Source organism: Schistocerca nitens, chromosome 3, assembly GCF_023898315.1.
Source record: "Schistocerca nitens isolate TAMUIC-IGC-003100 chromosome 3, iqSchNite1.1, whole genome shotgun sequence".
Taxonomy (NCBI): Eukaryota; Metazoa; Arthropoda; class Insecta; order Orthoptera; family Acrididae; genus Schistocerca; species Schistocerca nitens.
The window spans coordinates 879,744,029-879,767,299 of record NC_064616.1 but is presented as its reverse complement, the minus strand read 5'-3'; the positions used below and the strand labels follow the sequence as shown (position 1 = coordinate 879,767,299).

At 42.7% G+C, this 23,271-nt stretch overlaps 1 protein-coding gene across 1 annotated transcript in view; it reads left to right on the top strand.

The window, feature by feature from the left end:
* The window catches only part of LOC126248920 (phosphoglucomutase), a 42,857-nt gene extending 20,484 nt beyond the window's left edge, over nt 1–22,373 (top strand). The window contains exons 8-11 of the mRNA XM_049950414.1: nt 2,108–2,248; nt 12,659–12,842; nt 17,455–17,583; nt 22,188–22,373. Of these exons, the coding sequence (XP_049806371.1) occupies nt 2,108–2,248; nt 12,659–12,842; nt 17,455–17,583; nt 22,188–22,277 (544 nt within the window). The 3' untranslated portion in view covers nt 22,278–22,373. The remainder of the gene's footprint in view (nt 1–2,107; nt 2,249–12,658; nt 12,843–17,454; nt 17,584–22,187) is intronic.
* Nucleotides 22,374–23,271: the final 898 nt, after the last annotated feature.

The following is a 23,271-nucleotide window of genomic DNA, read 5'->3' as shown; positions in this document are numbered from 1 at the left end:
AAGTATAGATTTAAGTGTCAGGAAGTCTTTTCTGAAAGTATTTGTATGGAGTGTAGCCACATATCAAAGTGAAACATGGATGGTAAACAGTGTAGACAAGAAGAAAATAGAAGCTTTTGAAACATAGTGCTACAGAAAAATGCTGAAGATTAGATGGGTATTTCATGTAACTAATGAGGAGATACTGAATAGCATTGGGGAGAAGAGGTATTTGTGCCACAACTTGACTAGGAGAAAGGATTGGTTGATAGGACATGTTCTGAGGCATCAATGGATGGCCAATTTAGTATTGGAGGGAAGTGTGGATGGTAAAAATAGTAGAGGGAGACAGAGAGATGAATACACTACGCAGATTCAGAAGGATGTAGGTTGCAGTAGGTACTGGGAGATGAAGAACCTTGCACAGTATAGAGTAGCATGGAGAGCTGCATCAAACCAGTCTTTGGACTTAAGACCACAACAACAACAGAATAGGTTAAAACTAATGTGCAAAGCAGAGTAATGCTTTAATGGTCAAAGAATTGAAACTGAAAGAGATTCATAATTTAACAGATGGACAGTAACAATATATCTGGCTGTAATATACCTTTGATATCAATGAGAATACTGTGTTGTTTCAGAGCCATAATAAATTGTTAATAAGTCATTACCTGCTTCTGGATATAAAATCTTTATTTCAGTGTGCTATCTGCTGATTTTAAATAGCATTTCAAATTGAGCACCTTGTAATGAAATGTGCCAGACAGCATTGTCTGTGGTATAGTTTGCCAGATTTGGCTCAACCTACAGGAACAGAAGACTTCCGGCTTGTGATAACTGAGGTGTGCTGAAAGGAAGTGTGCAGAAAAGGTGGAGGGAGGACCTTTTACACTTGTCCCATGAGCCACTACTTCCGCTGCTCTCTAGTGTAATGACTTTGTCATTCATGTGATGTTGAACCCTAATTTTCTCACTTCCTTTTTGAAAATACTCTGACCACTTCCTTATAACAAATGTCCAGGCAAGATCTCTCTTACCATTTTATTAACTGGTGCATCATTTGATACTGATATTGCAAGTTAGCAGCTGAAGTATTTATTATGGAATGGCTATTTCAGTCATGAGATCTTTAGCTACATATCTACTGCTCTCAGTGTAGCCTTACAAACAGTTGCTATATGACATGTGGAATGTGTGACTGTGCACTTCCTCTATCTAGTAAAGGAGATAGACCAACAGGTCCGGTAAGAGCAGTATAATGAGGCAAGATTGACATTGCCTCCTCATTGTAAGAACTGTGATAATCTGCTGCCCTCTGAAAAGTGAAAAAAGATTGAGGGGAGAGAAAATGTACGTCCTCTTTCTGCAAGTATCAAAAATACTGGAATAAATATTTTAAGGTACAGTATGGTACAAATTGCATGGGAACAATTCTCATACGTAAAAGGCTCAATAATAACAGAAGACAGTAAAACACTACCCGCTCAGATAGCCGATTGCATTAAAGTGCTCGCTTTGGGACATGGTAGGTGCGCTAGTCCCAGATCAAATCGGCTCTCCAGATTAATGATGGGGACTGGAGAGCTGGCCAGTCTGGGTGTGTTTTTTAGGTGTTTTTCCATATCCACCTAGGTGAATATTGGGCTATCTCCTCAGATACACAATGTGCAAACATTTTGTAGCACATCACATTTGATAATGCGGAGGAGCTGGCTGTAGCTTTAAAAAATCCCGCAAAAATAGATGAAGTACCATACCAATCCAGAGCCAACATTGGCTCGATAAAGGATGCATGATAGGAACAAAAGAAGAAAGGATTAAAACACTAAAAAGTATACTTCCAAATCTGCAGCAGATGTTTGCAAAATATTGTGTATGTATTCCTCTTTGTCACTAGTAATTATTATATATAAGGATTTAAAACTGCAATTGTCTTATTACTTTGAAGGGGACTTCATTATTGCAATGGATGAGTAAATTTTGGGATTGATTTTAGCATGATAAGGGATGCATGGCAGGAATAAAATTTGGGTGTACTTTCGGATAAAAGAAAGTATTCTGACCTGTGTATGTTTTTACTGTTTTTGCTAGAATATAAGTTATAAAGCGAATTATTGCTTTGTTTCAGGACAGGCTCAGACCACATCCGTGAGAAGGATGGGGTGTGGGCAGCTCTTGCCTGGCTTTCAGTTATCGCAAATTTAAAAAAATCAGTAGAAGAGATTCTAAAAGATCACTGGGCAACATATGGACGAAACTATTTTACTCGGTAAACTTCTTTTATTATAATAATGCTGTAAGAAGTAAGTCGGTTGGCCTGGTTTAGTTTTATACTGTCAGCTCAATGTTCATTTTGATAAAGCAGAAATGCTTCAGCTGTAGTTGAATTTTGCACTGCTACAATTAATTAGTGAGACATGCCAGTTTACTTCATTATTTTGATATTTGTAGACAAGTTAGGAAATTACATTGCTATTTGTGGTTATGCCTGCTTTGATACATGCACAACTGCAAGATACAATGTTTAATTTATTTTTCACTTGTTGGTGTAGTGTTTAGTGTTATTGTGACTAATAGTGCAGTTTCAGTTTAAAAAATTCTTCATTGTTAGGCTAAGAAAGAAAGAAAAATATTACCTGGAACTAGGAGTGAGAGCAAATTTCATACCTCTCTCAATTTCACAGCAGTTGCATTAAGCTTTAAGAAGCCAGGGTTTTCGAGCTGTGTGCTGGCCATTGTCACAAGTGCTCTACCAGTGTAAGGTTTGGACATGCTTACGTGTCCACAGTAGAGCATGATGATGGAATACTGTGTGTACAGCGTTGGTGTAATCGCTAAGAACATTGAATAGTAAGATTTCTATGAAACAAATCTCAGCCACAAGGTGAGCTGCACACCAATGAGGTGGATGCTATTGATACAAAACAATTGGTAGTGGACAATCCCTAGGAATCCTGCTGCCAGTAAAAGACAATCCTTGAGGCTCCTGCTGTATTCTCGTTGTATTAAGGTTGCCCAGGTCTTGCACTGATCATTATTTCTCATGCATTTTGTGGACTCAATACGGGTCATAATAACTGAAAAAACTACCGGGAACTAGGGTTGTAGGCTGTAATGAAGCTGTAACACCCCACGTATCGAGAATTCAACAGCAGAGCCCTCTTGGTGAAAAATCTGTTACAAAAAGTGGTACAACACATATTTTGTGTAATAATACTTGCATTGTCAAAGAGAAGAGATTTGCAAAATTACCTGTCTTCTACACACCAAGGACTGGTAAGAACTCTAAAATCTATGAAGTATGTTTATAATGGAATGCCTCTTGGGTTTTCTATAACTTGCAATGAAACCTGCAACCTTAAGAGAAAGAGAGGTAGGTGTTCCAGACACAACACCTGCTGTCAGTAAGAAGTAATAAACCATGTTGCAACACTGCACAGGGAATTTTCTTTGATATTTATAGGTGATTGGGACATTTCTAGATTGTTGGCAGTAGTAATTTTAAATCTCACTTAAACTTTGAAAGGTTCATACTAACCCCATCAGTTGCTGCTTTCACTGGTATCACAAGAAATATCTTGGAGTTAGTGGTGAACTGTTGCCCGATTTAGACATTAAAATCCAAGTATCTCAATAGGCACTATCAGTATGAACACAGACGGTTTCACTCCTCACTTTACATTATGCTTGATTATGTATTAACCGTCTGATAGTTACATTTTTTTGTTTTTGAGGAGGCTGTCTTCAATACTACATGCTGGTGTAAGATATGTAGACAGTACCACAAATGGTATTTCCTTGTCCAAAGTATATAATATCCAACAAAAGGAAGCCTGTACCTTGCCTTTAATTTGTAGATGACTTTTCTGTTTTAAGCCCCTCTTCCATCACTCTTACAAAAATTTATCAGTGACTGCTGACAGTGAAGTTAGAGAAGTTTACGGAGAACACAGGTTGTAACTTTTGACTGAGGAATAGGTGTGTTTATTTTAATAAAAGTGTTTTAAGCTTTCCTGAATGAATGCCGTCTGAACAATTCTAAAAATATAGTGACATATCAGGGATTTAATTGCAGTGATAAATTGACTTGACTACAATGTTTAAAGCCCCCTGCGGGTTCGGGGGTTAGAATAGGCCCGCGGTATTCCTGCCTGTCGTAAGAGGCGACTAAAAGGAGTCTCACATGTTTCGGCCTTACGTGATGGTCCCCTCTCGGGTTTGACCTCCATATTTCTAAATTATTCCGAAGAGCGAGCCAATTGGGGAAGGGCGCCTTACATGGTGCACTGTATCCGTCGTGCAATTAGACCTTTAGCCGGATTTCTCGTCGTTGCAATGATGTCCCGCTCGTTTTCGATCTCTTGGGCGATTACCACGCTGCACTCTGCAGTGTTTCTTTTAACTGCGACGACGACGTTGAACATTTTGCACCTAAGATCCAGCACGGTAGCCAGTCCGTTGTGGTGGGGCCGCCATGTACCCTCTTGGTTGTAGCCCCCTGACAACACAGGGATCGCTCTACTGATGCCTGCGCCGTTAACTCCCCACGTATGCCAAGGAGTAGATGCCCATCTCCCTGGGGCATCGGGACTCCCGGCAATGGCCATCCTGCCAGGTGGCTATTGCTGCGGCTGGGTGGCGCCCGTGGGGAGGGCCCTTGGTCGGAGTAGGTGGCATCAGGGTGGATGACACGCAATGAAGCGTGGCACTTCTTCTCTTGCTGGTGGCCAGCCACCAGCAGTCTCTAAGCGTTCTCGGGCTCACTTTAATGCTGACAAGTACAATCCGAAAACGTTCCCCTCTCTGGCCACGCCGTGGGAGGAACGTAAATCTCAGGATGGCAGTAGCAAATATTCGCCCCGATTCTTAGTTTGTACGAGAGCTGATGGGGAGTCTTTTCTCTCCACAAAGCCTCAGTTCTTCGTCGAGCATTTAGAGGACAAGTTTGGGGAGGTGGAGGGTTTGTCAAAAATGCGCTCTGGATCGGTCCTGATACAAACGGCATCCTCTGCCCAGTCACGGCGGTTACTTGCTTGTGACAAGTTGGGGGATGTTGCTGTTACGATCACACCGCATAAGAGTTTAAATATGGTCCAGGGTGTTATTTTCCATAGGGACCTCCTTTTGCAGTCTGATGACGAGCTGCGCGCCAACCTCGAACGACGAGGTGTTCATTTCGTCCGGCGCGTTCATCGGGGTCCGAGGGACAATCAGGTTGCTACCGGTGCCTTCATCTTGGCCTTCGAGGGTGATACGTTACCGGAAAAGGTCAAGGTGATGGTCTACCGATGCGACGTCAAGCCCTATATCCCTCCCCCGATGCGGTGCTTCAAGTGCTGGAAGTTCGGCCATATGTCTTCCCGCTGCACTTCCGGCCTCACATGTCGAGATTGCGGACGCCCATCTCATCCCGATACTCCATGTGCCCCGCCTCCTATCTGTGTTAACTGCGGAGAACACCATTCCCCCTGCTCGCCGGACTGTCGGATCTTCCAGAAGGAAAGGAAGATAATGGAATATAAGACCCTGGACCGCCTGACCTACACCGAGGCACGGCGGAAGTTTGAAAGGCTACATCCTGTGCCCATGCCGTCCACCTATGCTGCTGCTGCAACACCTGTTCGAACTTCTTCAGTGTCGTCCCCAACAGTTCGAACTCAGCTCTGTCAGCCATCACCGGCCCCCTCGGTTGTGGGGGGCACTTCACTCCCTGTTGCTCCTGCTCCATCTCCTTCAGGAGCAACACCTCCCCAACCACCGGGGACATCTGTTCCCCCTTCACAGCCGGAGAAGCGTGGGCCTTCTTCGGCTCCTCTCGCCCGGAAGGGGTCCCTTGGGGCCCTCCCATCCCAGGCTTTGCCCAGTGCCAAAGCGGACACTCGCCAGTCTGCCAAAAAACCACCGGTCGCTGGTTGTAGGGCGTCGCGGTCGTCTTCAGTCCCTGAGACTGACCCAGTGACGCCCTCCCAGCCAGAACCACCAAAGGCACAGCGAGCAAAGCAGTCAAAGAAAAAGGCTCCCAAGAATCCTGAAATTGCGGTGGCACCTGTCCCACCGCAACCTTCTCCCTCTGCGTCCGAAGATGAGGTGGAGATTCTGGCGTCCGCTGAGGACCTCGATCTCGGCGGTCCCTCAGACGCCATGAATGGCACTAGCGCGGGTGCTCAGTCGGAGGCAGCAGGTGATCCAGCGGCGTAATCTGCCTTCCCAGTCCCGTCACGCCTTTCCCAGCCATGGACAACACCATCCTCCAGTGGAACTGCAGCGGTTTCTTCCACCATCTAGCTGAGCTCCGCCAACTTATCAGCCTTCACCCTTTCTTCTGCATTGCTCTCCAGGAAACTTGGTTTCCAGCAATGCGAACCCCCGCCCTCCGTGGCTATCGGGGTTACTATAAGAACCGAGCAGCTTATGAAAGGGTGTCTGGTGGCGTCTGCATATATGTCCTTCACACTCTGCACAGCGAGTCTGTCCCTCTCCAGACGCCTTTAGAGGCTGTCGCTGTACGCGTGTGGACGCCACAGGCTGTTACCGTCTGCAGCCTTTACATTCCACCGGATGGTGATGTCTCGCAGCATGTCCTGGCTGCACTAGTCGCCCAATTGCCGCCACCTTTCTTGCTATTGGGCGACTTCAACGCCCATAACCCTCTGTGGGGTGGGTCAGTGGCAACAGGTCGAGGCGCCATCGTTGAGCGTTTATTGTCGCAGCTCGATCTCTCGTTGTTAAATGATGGTGCCTTCACACACTTCAGTGTGGCGCATGGCACCTACTCCGCCATTGACCTTTCACTCTGTAGCCATAGCCTCTTACCGTCTGTCCAATGGAGTGTGCATGACGACCTGTGTGGTAGTGACCACTTTCCGATCTTTTTGTCACTACCACAGCGCCACTCTTCTGGGCGCCCTAGCAGATGGGCTATGAATAAGGCTGACTGGGACTTGTTCTCCTCCACTGCCGCTTTTGAGCCTCTCCCTACTGATGACATTGATGCGGTGGTTCAATCGGTCACCACCGGCATCGTTACTGCCGCCGAATCTGCCATTCCCCGTTCTTCTGGGTCCCCTCGGCGGAAGGCTGTGCCTTGGTGGTCGCCTGAGATCGCTGAAGCGATTAAAGATCGCCGGCGGGCGCTCCAGCGTCACAAGCGACATCCCTCCATCGACCACCTTATCGCCTTCAAACGGCTGCGTGCGCGGGCACGCCTCCTTATCCGCCAAGGCAAGAAGGAGTGCTGGGAGCGGTATGTATCCACCATTGGCCTCCATGTCACTCCATCGCAGGTCTGGGCCAAGATTCGACGCGTCTACGGCAATCGGACCCCTGCCAGCGTCCCTGCGCTCTCACTGAATGGAGCAGTTTGTACTGACTCCGACGTCATTGCAATTCGCTTAGCAGAGCATTTTGCTATGAGTTCCGCCTCTGCGAATTACCCCCAGGCCTTCCGCTCCATTAAAGAGCGGATGGAACGTCGGAGCCTTTCGTTTCGCACCCACCACCTAGAATCTTACAATGCTCCATTTAGTGAGTGGGAATTTCGCAGTGCCCTAGCTGCTTGCCCTGATACCGCTCCTGGGCCGGATGGCATCCACTGTCAGATGCTGAAACACCTTTCAGTGGACTGCCAGCGGCGCCTTCTCGATCTTTACAACCGTCTTTGGGTCGAGGGGGAGTTTCCATCGCAATGGCGGGAAGGCGTTGTCATCCCCGTCTTGAAACCTGGAAAGAACCCTCTGGAGGTGGACAGCTACCGTCCCATTAGCCTCACCAACGTTCTTTGCAAGTTGCTTGAACGGATGGTGAGCCGGCGCTTGAATTGGGTACTGGAGTCTCGGGGCCTTCTTGCTCCGTCTCAGGGTGGGTTCCGTAAAGGCCGCTCCGCCACCGACAATCTGGTGAGCCTGGAGTCGGCCATCCGTACTGCCTTTGCCCGCCGTCAGCACCTGGTCGCTGTCTTTTTCGACATGCGGAAGGCGTACGATACGACATGGCGTCATCACATCCTTTCTACGCTTCATGGATGGGGTCTTCGGGGTCCTCTGCCGATTTTTATCCGCAATTTTCTGTCGTGTCGTACCTTCCGCGTGCAAGTCGCGGCCTCGTATAGTTCCTCCCACGTCCAGGAGAACGGTGTGCCACAGGGTTCTGTTTTAAGTGTCTGTCTGTTTTTAATAGCCATTAACGGGCTTGCTGCGGCCGTGGGAAATTCTGTCTCCGCTTCCCTGTATGCTGACGACTTCTGCCTTTATTACAGCTCTACTGGCATTGCAGCAGTTGAACGTCAGCTACAGGGCGCTATCCGCAAGGCGCAGTCTTGGGCTGTAGCGCATGGGTTTCAGTTTTCGGCAGCCAAGACCCGCGTTATGCATTTCTGCCGGCGCCGAACAGTCCATCCTGACCCGCAGCTTTATCTTGCCGACGAACTGCTTGCTGTGGTGGAGACCCACAGGTTTTTGGGGGTGGTTTTCGATGCCCGGTTGACTTGGCTGCCTCATATCCGGCAGCTCAAACAGGCGTGTTGGCGGCATCTCAATGCTCTGCGCTGTTTGAGCCACACCCGCTGGGGCGCCGACCGCTCTACCCTGTTACGGCTCTACCAGGCGTTAATCCAGTCCCGCCTGGATTATGGGTGCCTGGCTTATGGCTCAGCATCCCCATCTGCGTTACAGGTGTTGGACCCAATTCTCCACAGCGGGATACGCCTTGCCACTGGTGCTTTCCGCACCAGCCCTGTGGACAGCGTACTAGTTGAGGCAGGTGTACCTCCACTGCGGTTCCGACGCCAACGTTTGCTGGCCGCTTATGCTGCCCATGTTCTCAGCTCGCCCGGGCATCCTAACTATCGTCTCCTGTTCCCACGATCGGTCGTCCGTCTGCCAGAACGTCGGCCCCGCTCTGGTTGTACAATAGCGGTCCGCGTCAAAGAGCTTCTCTCTGGGCTTCAGGTTTTCACTGTTCCACCTCCTTTCCGGGCTACTTTGCATACACCCCCATGGTGTGTTCGTCGCCCTTGCCTTCGGCTCGACTTGGCACAGTGCCCGAAGGATTCAGTCCCTCCAGAGGCCTTCCGCCGCCGCTTTCATTCCATCCTGGCCACGTATCAGGGCTCTGGCATTGTTTACACCGACGGCTCGATGGTTGCTGGTCGAGTCGGTTATGCGCTCACTCTAGGGGACCATTCCGAACAACGTTCCTTGCCGGCTGGCTGCAGCGTTTACACTGCGGAGCTGGTCGCCATCTTTCGAGCCCTAGAGTATATCCGCTCCTGCTCAGGTGAGTCCTTCGTTCTCTGTAGCGATTCCCTGAGCAGTTTACGAGCTCTCGACCAGTGTTTTCCTCGTTCCCGTCTGGTGATGGCTATCCATGAGTCCCTGCATACTCTTGCGCGTTGCGGCCGCTCTGTGGTCTTTGTATGGACCCCCGGTCATGTCGGTATCCCGGGCAATGAACATGCTGACCGCCTGGCGAAGGAGGCCACGGGACAACCGTCTCTGGATGTTGGCCTCCCAGAGACTGATTTGCGGGCAGTCCTCTGCCGAAAAGTTTTTGCGATTTGGGACGCTGAATGGCACGATCGGATCACGCACAATAAACTCCGTGCCATTAAGGAGACGACGACTGTGTGGCGGTCATCCATGCGAGCCAACCGCAGGGACTCAGTCGTCCTTTGTCGGCTCCGAATTGGCCACTCCCGGCTGACACACAGTTATTTACTGCGACGGGAGGACCCACCTTTATGTCGCTGCGGCTCCATTTTGACGGCGGTCCACATTTTATTGGACTGTCCACTTTTAGCTGTGGTCAGGCAGTCGTTCGCACTGCCTGACACGCTCCCTGCCCTTTTAACAGATGACTCGGCTATGGCTGACTTAGTTTTACGTTTTATTCGGGCAGGGGGCTTTTATCATTTAATCTGAGTGTTTGATTTATGTTATTGTTTTGTTGATTCTGGCCTTTGGCTTATGCTTTTCAACTGGTTTTTTAACGTGTTTCTAAGTGGTTGGCTTTTCCTTTTTTTATTTCTATGGTCGGCCAACCACCGTCACACTCTGTGTGGTTTTAGTTCGTTTTGTCTTGTCTTTGCGTTTCTCTTGTTCTGTTTTCGTCTGCGTCCTATTCTGTTCCTCGTTTTTATTCTCTGTGGGTGTTCTTTGTCTGTGGAAAAAGGGACCGATGACCGTAGCAGTCTGGTCCCTTTCATCCCCCCAAACCAACCAACCAATGTTTAAAAGCAACAGCTCTGACTGCGATCAGTGTTCTTGAGTGCCACATTGTATGAGACAAAGGGATTGCTGGTCAGTAGTTTTCAGTATGCAACTTTTAAAGAAGATTCATTCTACAGTGCAGAATTACATGCTCTGAATGAACGCATTGGTGGATAAAATTATTGAAACTTTTGCTCTGATTCCTGAAATGGGAGTGTGTGCCTAAAAATCATCTTCATGTGGGAGAATGGCTGGCTGGAGATGGCAAATAAAGTTTTTTCCTCTGAACGTACCTTTTTCAGCTGTTTTGATGAATGGAGTTTTCCTTATACTTTTATGCCTGATGAAACATGACCATCTCCTCTAACAAGAGGATAAAACGGCAGGTTGTTCTTATAGTGTTACTGACTAAGCAGTTTAGTTCATATTTTAACTGAATGTCTTATACAAGGTAATTTTTTTTCATCATGTACGAACTATAAGGATTGATTGATAAGAGGATATGGAACATAAAAGTCTAATGAACTTATGTCCAGAAATGCATGGTTTCCATGCTAGAGACCATTTATTCCATTATACATTGTCACAGAGACTGTGGTCTAATACACACTGTTCCATGCAGCCACAGTTACAGTGTGTGTTAAACATGGTTTCCATGTGCCTAAACGCATGTGTGTATGTGCTATAGCATGTTCTGCCTCACACATTCACATTGGCCAGGCTGCATCCGAACAGTTCAAAGGGAGCATGAACATGCTGCTCCAGTGTCTCCACATGTGGAATGGGCTCTGCATACACAATACTTTTGAGATAGCCCCATAACCAGAAATCACATGAATTGAGATCTGGTGAATGAACAGGCCATGCAACTGGACCCGCTTGTCTGATCTATTGACCAGGGATCCATCGACCAGGGAAGACAAGATTGAGATGCATCTGGACATTAATGGCGAAGTGGGCTGTAGCACCATCATATAGCACCCTTATAAACCTTCGAATCATCAGTGGCACTTTTTCCAGCAAGAGAGGCAAAAGTCACCTGCAAGAAACACAGATAGTTCCAGCCTGTTAGGCAACATGAAAGGAGGACTACTCCCAAAATAGGGTTACCAATTATGCTGGCCCACACATCCCGGCTGCACTGATGCTGATGATTCTCTGTCACCATATCATAGGGTTCTCCATATTATCCCATAGATGACTGTTATGTTATGAAAGTTGAAGATACCACTCCATGTAACGGTGGCCTGATTTGTGAATAGGATGGTTGACACAAACCCCAGAATCATGGTTACCTGGTTAAGAAACCAGTGACAAGCGCTCCCGATGTGGAAAGTCTGTCGCTAGTAAGCCCTGCGTACACTGTAAGTAGTAAGGGTAGTAACGATTGTCGTGGAGAATGTTCCACACGGTCATCTGTCTTACACTTTCTGGTGGACCAACTGCCTGATACTGACACTGTGGTTGCCTTCAACAGTGTTAATCATGTTTTCCTCCAAGTCTGGTGTCTTAGCATTTCAGGTAAGTCCTTCATGATTTCCTGTTTCCTGAAATGACCCACTCTCAGACAAACAGCGAAACACTGTTGCAAACATTGAATGCTGCAGTTGTGGTCGGTATGGATAGGTCTCAGGATACAACCTTGCTGCCTGCTGCTCGTTGCCATTTGCCTTTCCATAAGTAAACACCACGTCGGCCAGCTCTTGGTTCAAATACGCAACTATCATGTAAAATGCTTTTTCACATCCACTACAAGGTGAGGTGAACCACCAAGGTAACAGAATTGGACTCAATATTACCAATTCCTATGGCAGGAGAGGTTGCTAGGATGTGACGTATGAGGAACAGTACCACCCTCTAGAAGGAAACCATGCATACTGTAACTGTGGCTGCATGGTACAGCGTGTATTAGACCACAGTCTCTGTAACAAAGTGACTCAATAAATGGTCTCTAGCATGAAAACCATGCATTTCCAGAAATAAGTTCATTAGAACTTTTTTGTTCTGTATCCTCTCATCAATCATCCCTAGAGTTTGTACACAGTGGAAAAAGTCATCCTGTATTTAGACAAAATAGCAACCGCAGGTTTTTCGAAGGAATGTGACCTTAATTTAAAGTGAGGATGTGCAACAGAATTGTAAAAGCCTTTTTTAGGTCTGGTGTTCTTAAATTGATGGGGATAGGATGTTGACATGTTTGCTGGGGGTCTGCCTCTTTCCCCCCCCCCCCCCCCCCCCCAAGTGCTGTGCCAGCCACATTTATGTGACACATTACTTTAGTTTTTTTAGATGATGTGTATTTTCAATATGATTTTAACACAAATTTTATGATTTGAATGAAATTATTATAGTTTTAATGTAATTAGGTGTGCGTGTGTGTGTGTGTGTGTGTGTGTGTGTGTGTGTGTGTGTGTGTGTGTGTGTGTGAGTGTGTCAATCAGTATTCATTGCTTTTTATGTTAAATTATTTGTAGGTATGATTATGAAAACTGTGAAAGTGATCCTTGCAACAAAATGATGGCAGAATTAGAAGCCCTGGTTACATCTGGAGCCTTCAAGGGCAAAGAACTTTCCTCCAATGGAAGGAAATATGTTGTCAAACTTGGTGACAATTTTCAGTTCACTGATTTAATTGATGGGAGTGTTGCAACAAAACAGGTAATAAAAAGTTGTGTAAACATAACTATATATCTCTCTTTAGCTTTAAAAATGTGCATGCCAGTTTCAATCACTGGCTTTCAAACATAACCTTACCATTTTTATCCTTCTTTGTATTTCATACAGTTCTCTCAATTACATGCACATAGTGACTTCAGCATTTGTAATGTTGCTAAGATAAGCTGAAATGTTCCAACCCATATTTTATTTTTTGTGACTGACTAGGAAGAGTTAAGCACTGCCACTATTTATTCCTGTATTTTTGTATGCCAGTAAAACGCACAGGGTAAGAAACTGTAGAAAATAGTGATGTGTTGGATTACTTGCAGCTGCAGACATAACCAAAGAGAGATGCTGTAAGAAAACTGTCAGCTAGAAGTAAAAGTGATGGAGGAACATCAGTGCACAGATACTTTATCACATTACATTACATCAGAATATTCATCCTCTAAGAAGACAGTAACAGTACTTGGTATTCTGCACGATTTATTTGCAGTCACAGCTACACAAGTCCTTTACAAGATGACTGATTCCAACACATGCGGCCATAACCAAACCTGTATTCATCACGAAATGATCAATCTAAGTGACAGCATGACTGAAATCCTTGGGCAGTCACCACCTTTCTCATTCAAAAAATATTTTTCCACTTTTGATTAACCAATTGCAGATGATGATCCAGGACCATTTCACACACTGATGAACTGAAATAATTCAAATATGCTATTACTAGATTTAGAAATTGATGAGGGCTCTGGTATCTGATTATGGGTTGTCCTATGTGTGGACAGTAGGCAGGAACTAAGCTGCTCATGGATCAAACATTGCTGTTTAGTAAAGTTTTTATTCAGTCATGGTTTCTGATTTGATTCAGGGTGGTGAACTCTTTATACTGAGGTGACAAAATTCATGGGATAGCGCTATGCACATATACAGATGGCGGTAGTATCACTTACACAAGGTGCATTGGTGAAGCTGTCATTTGTACTCAAGTGACTCATGTGAAAAGGTTTCCAACATGGATGGCTGTGCAACGGTAATTAACAGACTCTGAACACAGAATGGTTAGTAAGAGGTAGACACATGGGCATTCCATTTCAGAAATTGTTAGGATATTCAATATTCAGAGATCCAAAGTGTCAAGAGTGTGCCAAGAATCCCAAATTTCAGGCATTACCTCTCACCATGGACAACACAGTGACCGGTGGCCTTTACTTAACAACTGAGAGCAGCGGCGTTTGCATCGAGTTGTTAGTGCTAACAGATGAGCAACACTGTGTGAAATAACTGCAGAAGTCAGTGTGGGACGTACGATTAATGTATCCGTTAGGACAGTCCGGAAAAAAATGTGGTGTTAATGGACTATGACAGCAGATGACCAACAGCAGATGACCAACATGAGTGCCTTTTCTAACAGCACAGCATCGCCTGCAGTGCCTCTCCTTGGCTTGTGATGATATCTGTTGGACGCTAGATGACTGGAAAATCGTGTTCTGATCAGATGAGTCCCAATTTCAATGGTAAGAGCAGATGGTAGGGTTTGAGTGTGACACGAACTCCATGAAGCCATGGACCCGAGTTTTCAACAAGGGACTGTGCAGACTGGTGGTAATTCCATAATGGTGTGGGCTGTGTTTACATGGAATGAACTTGGTCCTCTGGTGCAACTGAACTGGTCATTGGCTGGACATGGTTATGTACGGCTACTTGGAGACCATTTGCAGCCATTGTTGGACTTTGTTTCCAGACAATGATGTCATGTCACGGGGCCACAATTGGTGTGGAGAATGTTCTGGACAATTCAAGTGAATGATTTGGCCACGCAGAGTGCCCAACATGAATCCCATCAAACATTTATGTGGCATATTAGAAAGGTCAGTTTATGCATAAAATCCTGCATCAACAACACTTTCTCAATTAAGGACTGTCTAATGGTAAGGTGACCACTGGTGATAAGTGGGAAATCTGGGTTCGAGTCTTGGTCCAGCACAGATTTTCTTTGTTGTCATTCCATTATACACCTGATGGTTGCCCATATTCACAATTACGAATACATTTCACGTATTTCATAACGGCTGTAATCATCATGCATGTCCAAAGGAGCATTGCATTGAAATTCAGAATAACACAGGCACTTCAGTACCATACTTCTCAGTGATGGTGCATGTTTGTGCTTCCACTCAGCTGAATGGCACTTTGTTTCAGGATTGTGAAACAGCATCCATTGTCACTGTTGAAATTAAAGTGCTACTCAAGCTGTCATTGTGTATCAGTATCACCTCGCAAAATGCCTCACACATAGCCATGAGGTCATAGGGCAGTATTCATGGCATCTGCCTGGAGGACACTTCCCACATTTTCAGGTCATAATGCAGGACTGTGCACAGATCCCACAGAATACTTTTCACACTCAGTCTGTGATCTTGTTTGTTTGTTTGTGTGTCTATCGACGTGCCAGCGCTTTCGTTTAGTAAGTCACATCATCTTTGTTTTTAGATATATTTTTTCCCACGTGGAATGTTTCCTTCTATATTATTATATATATATTACTTGTGGTCCCAGCAAAATTGAACCTCCTGAAGGTAAGTGTTGGTCAGACCTTCTGTCCCTTTGTAATTTTAACACTTTTCTCAACTGAAGTATCACTTATTTTACCTCTATAAATACTGCATATATGTGAAAAATGCCAAGTTGAACTGTGGTTCATATTCCTTATTAAATTTTAAGTTTCTCTGTTATTGGAGGAAACCATGATTGCACCAAAAGGACTATTGCCTAGTGAAGCACATTGGTATCCAAATCAACCTCCCACTTGAGGACAGATTTACATTTATTCCAAACAGTTAGAAGTTTGCTTTGAACTGGCACTACTTTTTACTGCTGAAATAATGTTGCTGCTACTGTTCTCAAGATTATGAACTTGACACTCAACTGAAAGGTTCTTAGCTATGATTTTATCTGCTTAAACTGTTATGTTAAATGACAAGTTACATTAGTATTCACGTGAAAAGAAAGAACATTTGTCTGAAAATGTAGCATCATTTTTTTGTGAATGATTAGATGTATAATTTTTAAAAGTTTGCCACATTACGTGCCTGAAGATGAAAAATTATTGTAAAAATAAAAGAACACTGACTGGAGATGATAAGAGAGAATAAATACTTTTTGTTCTTTACAGTAAGAGCTGTGTGAGTGGAATATTTGCTTTTCCAAAACTTAACCAGTTTTTCCCCATAATAGTCTTTGCTTGTTTTCTATTTTAGTAGGCTTTCAACAGATAATTGTTTCTGTTGAGACGCAGCAGCTTTTTCTCACCAGTGAACAAAGTTTATTTAACTTAAAGTTTTTCTCAACAGTCATCTTTCTTTTCACATCCAGTGTGATAATTGCAAAATTTGGAGAAGAGTGATTTCGAATCTGTTGCAACCAAGCTCTGAGAAGCATACTGCAGAGCCCTTTTATGAACCATATGACCAATTCTTGACAATGGTACAGATAGAACTGACTAGTACTTGAAGTAGAAGCAGGATTGAAATAGCTCTATTTGCATTTTAGTGGAAGATTCTTGGTTTAATCAAAATGTGTTGACAGATTATGTTTTCTGATCGCTGTAGTATGGAAACTGCAACCAATACTACATGGCAGGTGTTCATGAGCATAAACAAATGACTTTGACCACCTCAGAGGTGTGGGGTGATGCCGGGGGATCAAGCCCCACCTCCTTTTGACAGGGCACCCAGCCTATACCCATGTTCTTTGCTTCTGCGAAAGCAGAACTGACATGTGGTTGTAGGAATTGCTGATCCATTCTGGTGTTGTGAGAGCCATACTCAAAATCTGCAATGGATCAAGATCAGTGTTTTTAGTTATTTTAGAATAAGAAAAGAAAATGAGCTATGCACAGAGCGAAGAAAAGCCAAGTGTAAAAAGCAATTGATAGTGGCTACCGTACAGTTGCTTGCCAAGGTTGACAGCATTGTAAACGAAGTTGTTCAGGCACAACCTCTACCGTTACCTTGTGCAACAATCGTTCACATGTTCCAAATCTAAAATTACCACATTAAAGTGGTATAATTTTTCAGAATACAACATGCAGCTATGAGCATTTCATTGTTCTATTGTGGTATGTCCCACAGCTGAGTCCTGCACTGCCATACACAACTTGTACCCACTCATTGTTTGACGTGGCTCCAGAGCATAACTTACAGGAGTACGCTGATAAGTCACTGTGTTCATGCAGAGGTGTGCTGTTTATTTTGGAGACACATTCCTACACACATTATCTTTCCTGTTTGGCTTTTCCAGATGCTGTGCTATACCATTAATCACAACTGATTACTGTTTCAATGTTTACATTGAGAAAATAAAGCAGTTTCAAACCATCCCTCATGAAATTGTTCATCTGGATACAGTTAACTATGAAACAACATTTGTTATACATAAATTTGCATTTTGAGGCAGAATATGCATTGTGTTTGTATTTATAGCAAATGTGAATTTTCAGGTCTCTAGTAATTATGAATATGTGATAACTTTCACAAATAAGTTATTAATATTAGCCAAGTTTTCCTTCCACTGAAATATAATGCATTGTGTGTTGATGTCTCCATAGGGAATCCGTGTTCTTTTTGAGGATGGGTCACGTATAGTGTATCGTCTTAGTGGTACTGGCAGTAGTGGTGCTACTGTTAGAGTGTATATTGAGAGCTATGAGCCACAAGCATACACAGAAGAGCCTCAGGCAAGTAATATATCTACTACACTTGTAAATTATTGTAATTTCTTCTTATTAGATATTTTCTGGCTTTGTGTATACCATATTATGGAATTAAAGAAAGATGATTTATTTTTTAAATGAATCTGTCATGATTTCATGAGGCACAGAGAGAAAGTGAAATATACATCATATTTTACCTATATTTGTATCTCAGAATACAATTATTGGACTTTAATTCATAAATAAAAGGAGATTGGTGATTTGAGTAATTTTTCTGTCATTCATGAAAAACCGATTTTACTTCCAATTTATTCACATAAAACACATATACAGTTCTCGAGACTAATTAGACCTGTACCTTAAATTATGAATTATTTTGTCAACAGTTTCTACAGAGCTGTGTTCTTAGCATTCATTTTTGGAAAATGGTAAAAAAATATCGTTGGAATGATATTTGAGGTGATTGTGAATGTGGTAATAACAGATTTCTTTGCAACACTATTAAACATGTAAATAAAGAGCAGTGAACCACAAAAAGAACTTCATTGCAAAAAATATTAAGAGTTCTTGAGTTCAAACAGCTAAATGACCAAAACAATACAATTCTTTTTTACAGTGGGAGAAACAGACGTTACAAAAATTGATTTTTGTCTGGCTGTTGACTAGTTAGGAAATATGTGTTAGTTGTGATCTGACTGATATATATGCCACATAACATGATAACAACCTGCATGAGAACTTAACAATGAGGCTTCAGCCGTGAAACCAGTTGTGACTTAATAAATAAAGTGTGGTAGTGGAAGAGTTGTTTCCTAAAACATTAGTTACAGGCACATAACATGTTTTCCAGAACTATGTGGATTATTATGAAGTATCTTTAGTTACATTATTATGCAGCTGCACATTTTAATTAATGTTACATTTGTGGTTGACGTAAATGGGTTTGATCATACAAATAGTAAACCAATTTTGCCTGATAAAAGCATGAAAAAGGACTACATTGAGGATACATACATTGTAAGTCAATTATTAAGTGGTATTAGAGGCAAGGGATTGCACAGTAGAGCAGAATATATTTCCTAGTTTTCATGGTGTCCTCTGTTATTAATTTTGCTTCGTGAGGAGCTTTCAGATTTGTCGACAACCCACTCATCTATACAGATTTCTTCAAACTTCTAAGTTTCACTAAGTTTGATTTCTCAGTTTTAAAAGGGCTATGATGTTCAATCATTGCAGTATCACAAACCCTGATGTGAAATAATTTATGCATAAGGATAAATATTAATTTGAAAAGTGATGCACAAATCTATCATGTTGGATGAATATACGAGTATATAAATGACTAAGACTTGCAGGTCACAGTTGGTAGTGAATTCAGGAACTAGGGCAGCTTGATTATATGCCACGAACATACTGCATTCTTGTCTGAAAGTAAGGTGGTGCTATTTTGCATCGGGGTAATGCTCATCCACACAATACATGTCTCTATGAACTGTCGTCGCCTGTGGATTTTGAGGTACTAACATGGCCAGTAAGATCTGTCCCTGATAGAATGTGTGGGACCATCTCGGGTATCAACTCTATCCCAGTGGCAGCACCCAATGTGGGCCAGATTGCTTTAGGAAAGGATACAATGGTTTTATGACCCTCTTCCCAGCTGAGTTCGTGCATATATCCAACGATAGATGGTGCAACATCATACTGATAAATAAGTTTATACTATCAAGTTACTCATACATTTGACTCGATTTTGTAATCACTTAAATAACATCACATACCCTCTCAACCTGGGAAGTTTCATTTCAGTACCTTCTCCCCTTCAGGGTGCAGTGTATGTACCAGCTTTTTATGTTTAATCATCATTCTGAAGATTCTGAGAAATGAATACAAAGTAATGGTTTTCCAAATGCTTCTCTCCATGACTTCTTGAAGTTCAACACTTCAGCAGCTATCCATTTACCATCTTCACATTTTCCTTCATGAATGTTTAATGGAATTTTTTCCCAGGCGTAATTGGTACACAGATGCAGTTACTTTTAAGGGTTCAAAACAATCCTCATGGGCAGTGTCCTATGTTGTCAGTGGTCCCCTTAAGAAGGCTCAAATCTTAGCTGCTTTAGTGATGGGGTGTTTTGATGGCACAAGATCCTTTGCATACCAGTTCCTCTGGTTTTTTTCGAGGAACTAGTGCCAACAGTGAGGTGTTACAGAGAGCCCCTAGATCAATTGGAAATCAATGAGGGGAAGGTATTGTCATGTCTTTAGTCTAGTAATAAGACTCACTGATTAGTTACATTGAGATCCCAGGTTAAATTACCACACAAGACACTCCTGTTATGTAATGACATAGTACGGGCTCCACATAGCCTCATTATGCCAAATGAGAAGTTGCATGAATATCCAAGTACCGAAGCTGACACACCAGCTGCCGATACAGCAACAAATTGAAAGGCATTTACCCTATGAGATTTTGAGTAACCTAAGAAAACCTAAAACTGATGGCCAGACAGTGATTTTACCCTTCTCCTGTTACACCATATCATATCCTACCTCAGCTTTACAGTTGTGATTTGAAGATCGTGTGCATTTTCTGTGTTGCAAGTAGACTCATTTTGCATCTCACTTCATTTTTGTTGGATTAGCCTAATTCAAAATTAAGACACATAGTTGATACTTTACATAAAGGCCAATTCGCAGAACTGCATTCCATCACTAGTCAAGACTTCTAATATTGAGCTACCAAAATGAAGCATGTTTCCACAGGCTTCCAAATATCCAGCTCTCTGTTACTGGCTGTTGATATACTTTTCGGGATGTGAGGTCGTGGTCCAAGAACTTTTCTGCTCCTTACGTTTCGTCCAGAACTGCGCTGGACTTCCTCAGAGGCGCTGCTCCGCTGAGTCTTGCCGAGTCTTGGACCACGACCTCACATCCCGAAAAGTATATCAACAGCCATGTCACCCGGTCGTGAAAGCCTTCATTCTACAATCTCTGTTACTGGTTTAAGTGTGATAATATCAACTAACTGCAAACTTCCCTGATCTGTGTGCTATAAGAATAGATCCGAACACTACACAGAATGCATGGCAGTAGGTGCAGTGGGAGGCATTTTATATGAGAGAGTTTCTGTTGGTAGCCACTATTGCTAAGTATCTAGATCAAATTATTGCTTTCAAAACAATTCGTTTTGTTTCTGAATTAGTTGTACCAACATAATGCCATGACTATGAAAGGATGAAAAGCTCCAAATCCAAAATATGCACTATGCTAGCTGATACATACTGAGTCTCACTGAAACCCACTACACAGTCATTAAACTGGATCCATGAAAATATTGCTGTTCAGTGGTGTGACTGGAGCATCTGGAGGATCACCGTGGAAGCCTTTCCACCAGTTCTATTAATTGCACATTGCTTAACATGTTTAGTACGACAAGCATTCTGATGATTCGATGCTGTGTCTCATTACAATAACAAGATACTTGGAAATAATATAAATAAAATCATTTCATTTCACCATCAGAATACAGATAAGTTACAGCTCAGTCTAGTGAAAATTTTTTTGCTTACAATGGCATCTCAGTGAAACACGAATACTGGAAAAGCGTTACAGTAATTTCTTCCCTTTATTGTTGCCAAAATGTTATTCAAAACATGATTTGTATTCAAGAATGTGACATCACTTCGGTTAGGCTTGCACGGTTGTCCTCTGTGTAGTATTTCTGTTGGCCTCAGTCATAACCAAATTAATCACCTTATTGTAAAATACATTGCAAACAGAGTGATTCGAAGCATCTTGTTGTATGCAAAGTTTTCTTTTATTATAATATCTGTTTCACATGTCTACCACTAACATCATACAGTACCCAAGTGACCACAGATTGACATCTGCACCCAAACCTAGAGGTTTCTATCATTACTATCACAATCAGTGCCACTGACATCATGATTGTCAACAACTGTATTTTAACATACACCTGAGTGTTCAGAATCACCTATTTCAAACCACGAGTCTTCCAACAATGTCAACACCTGAGTGTTCAGAATTACCTATTTCAAACCACGAGTCTTTCAACAATGTCAGTGAAAATGTTTTGAAATGTTTCATTTTTGGTGTGAGAATTGTGTGAATTAATGCTATTCACAACAATACTGAATAAGCAGTCAACTTTTCAGTTTTAAAGTACATTTTGCCAAAAAAGGAAAAAAAACAGTAACGAGTTACTGAATCCATTTTCCTGCACATCCACACCAGCATAAACACAAATATATGTACAGGGTAGCAAGAAAATGATAACAAGTAGAACTGTAAAAATCTAAAGCTCTAGCAAGACTCCACTGTTCTCACCATGTATTGAGATCACTTCTAAATGCAACATGTCATATGTTTCAAGTCGCATATGGCCTCCCCTCCAGTTGTATTACAAATAAGACATCCTTTCTTAAAGAGGATCATAGGGCCAGTTCTGTCCTTACGGTAGTCAACAAAATTTTTTAATAAAAGTTTAGATTGTATGTCTTCTATGAGCGACAGTGGACCAGAATCCACTCAGTCTTAATATCCTCAGTGTAGTCATTTTAAAAGCATTGCTGCTGTTGCCTTATAATAGTTTCTTATTTTGATTTCAGGTTGTCCTCAAGCCACTTATCTCACTCGCTTTGGAGTTGGCTCGATTGCAAGAATTTACTGGACGTGACAAACCTACAGTTATTACATAATTGAAAATTATTTGTTGAAGTTGTTTTTATCAGTGATGTATGTTTGCATGGAATGTCTGTACAGTAATAAATATCGTGTATGCCGTTATCATAAAATACTGTGTTATAATCATTTTCTTCCTGTCTGGTACCACAGCCTTAGATTTGTTGAAGGGCATTGTAATGGTTCCACCTTGGTTGTTGCTTACACGTGTTCAATTTAGTTTCACTTAGTTGGTCAATTTTGACCATTTTCAGAACTGCCATTTCTGCAGTTAAATAGTGTGATATACAGTATTGTGACATGTTGCCCACAAATTGCCAATTGCGCAAAACTATATAAATATGTGTAAGAGCTGATGTGGAACCATTACAATGTCCATCTGTGTTACTTATTCAATTATTATTCTACATTGCACCCACAAAAAACAAATTAAGAAAGTGTGAATCATGCAGTAAACTTTCACTTTAGGAGGAGGCACCTGTTTCACTGCCAAATAACGCCCTCGCCAAGTTTCTTCAAGAAAAGCTCATTTATCAGTAACCTACTTATCTTTATGAAGGCTAACAGGATCTACATATTTTTCAGGTCAAGATCATAAGCAGCGTTTGTTGTACATAACGAGGTATTTCTGAAATCTAAACTTAGGAGATACTGCCATCAAAATAAAGTAAATAGTGTCCAAACAGCTGTTATTTTAGTTACTATTTTATCTTAATGAGAATCACATGTGATGCCAGTGTTAATGCCAGAAGAGTTGGCAACATGTTCGTGATTATGCAAAGGAAGTAATGATCTATACAAGAAACTAAAAACATAATTGTCTCATTTTAGAAATATACTGTACTTCCTTATGTAAAGGTGAAAGGTGTATTTATTTAATAAGTGGCAATAGATATGGGCACACCCTTTTATTTACTTGAATTTGAGTGTCAATTACAGTGCTGTAGAATTGACATTTGAAATTTATTTTCATGGACTATTCGCACAAATTAATTCCCAATTTCCACAATT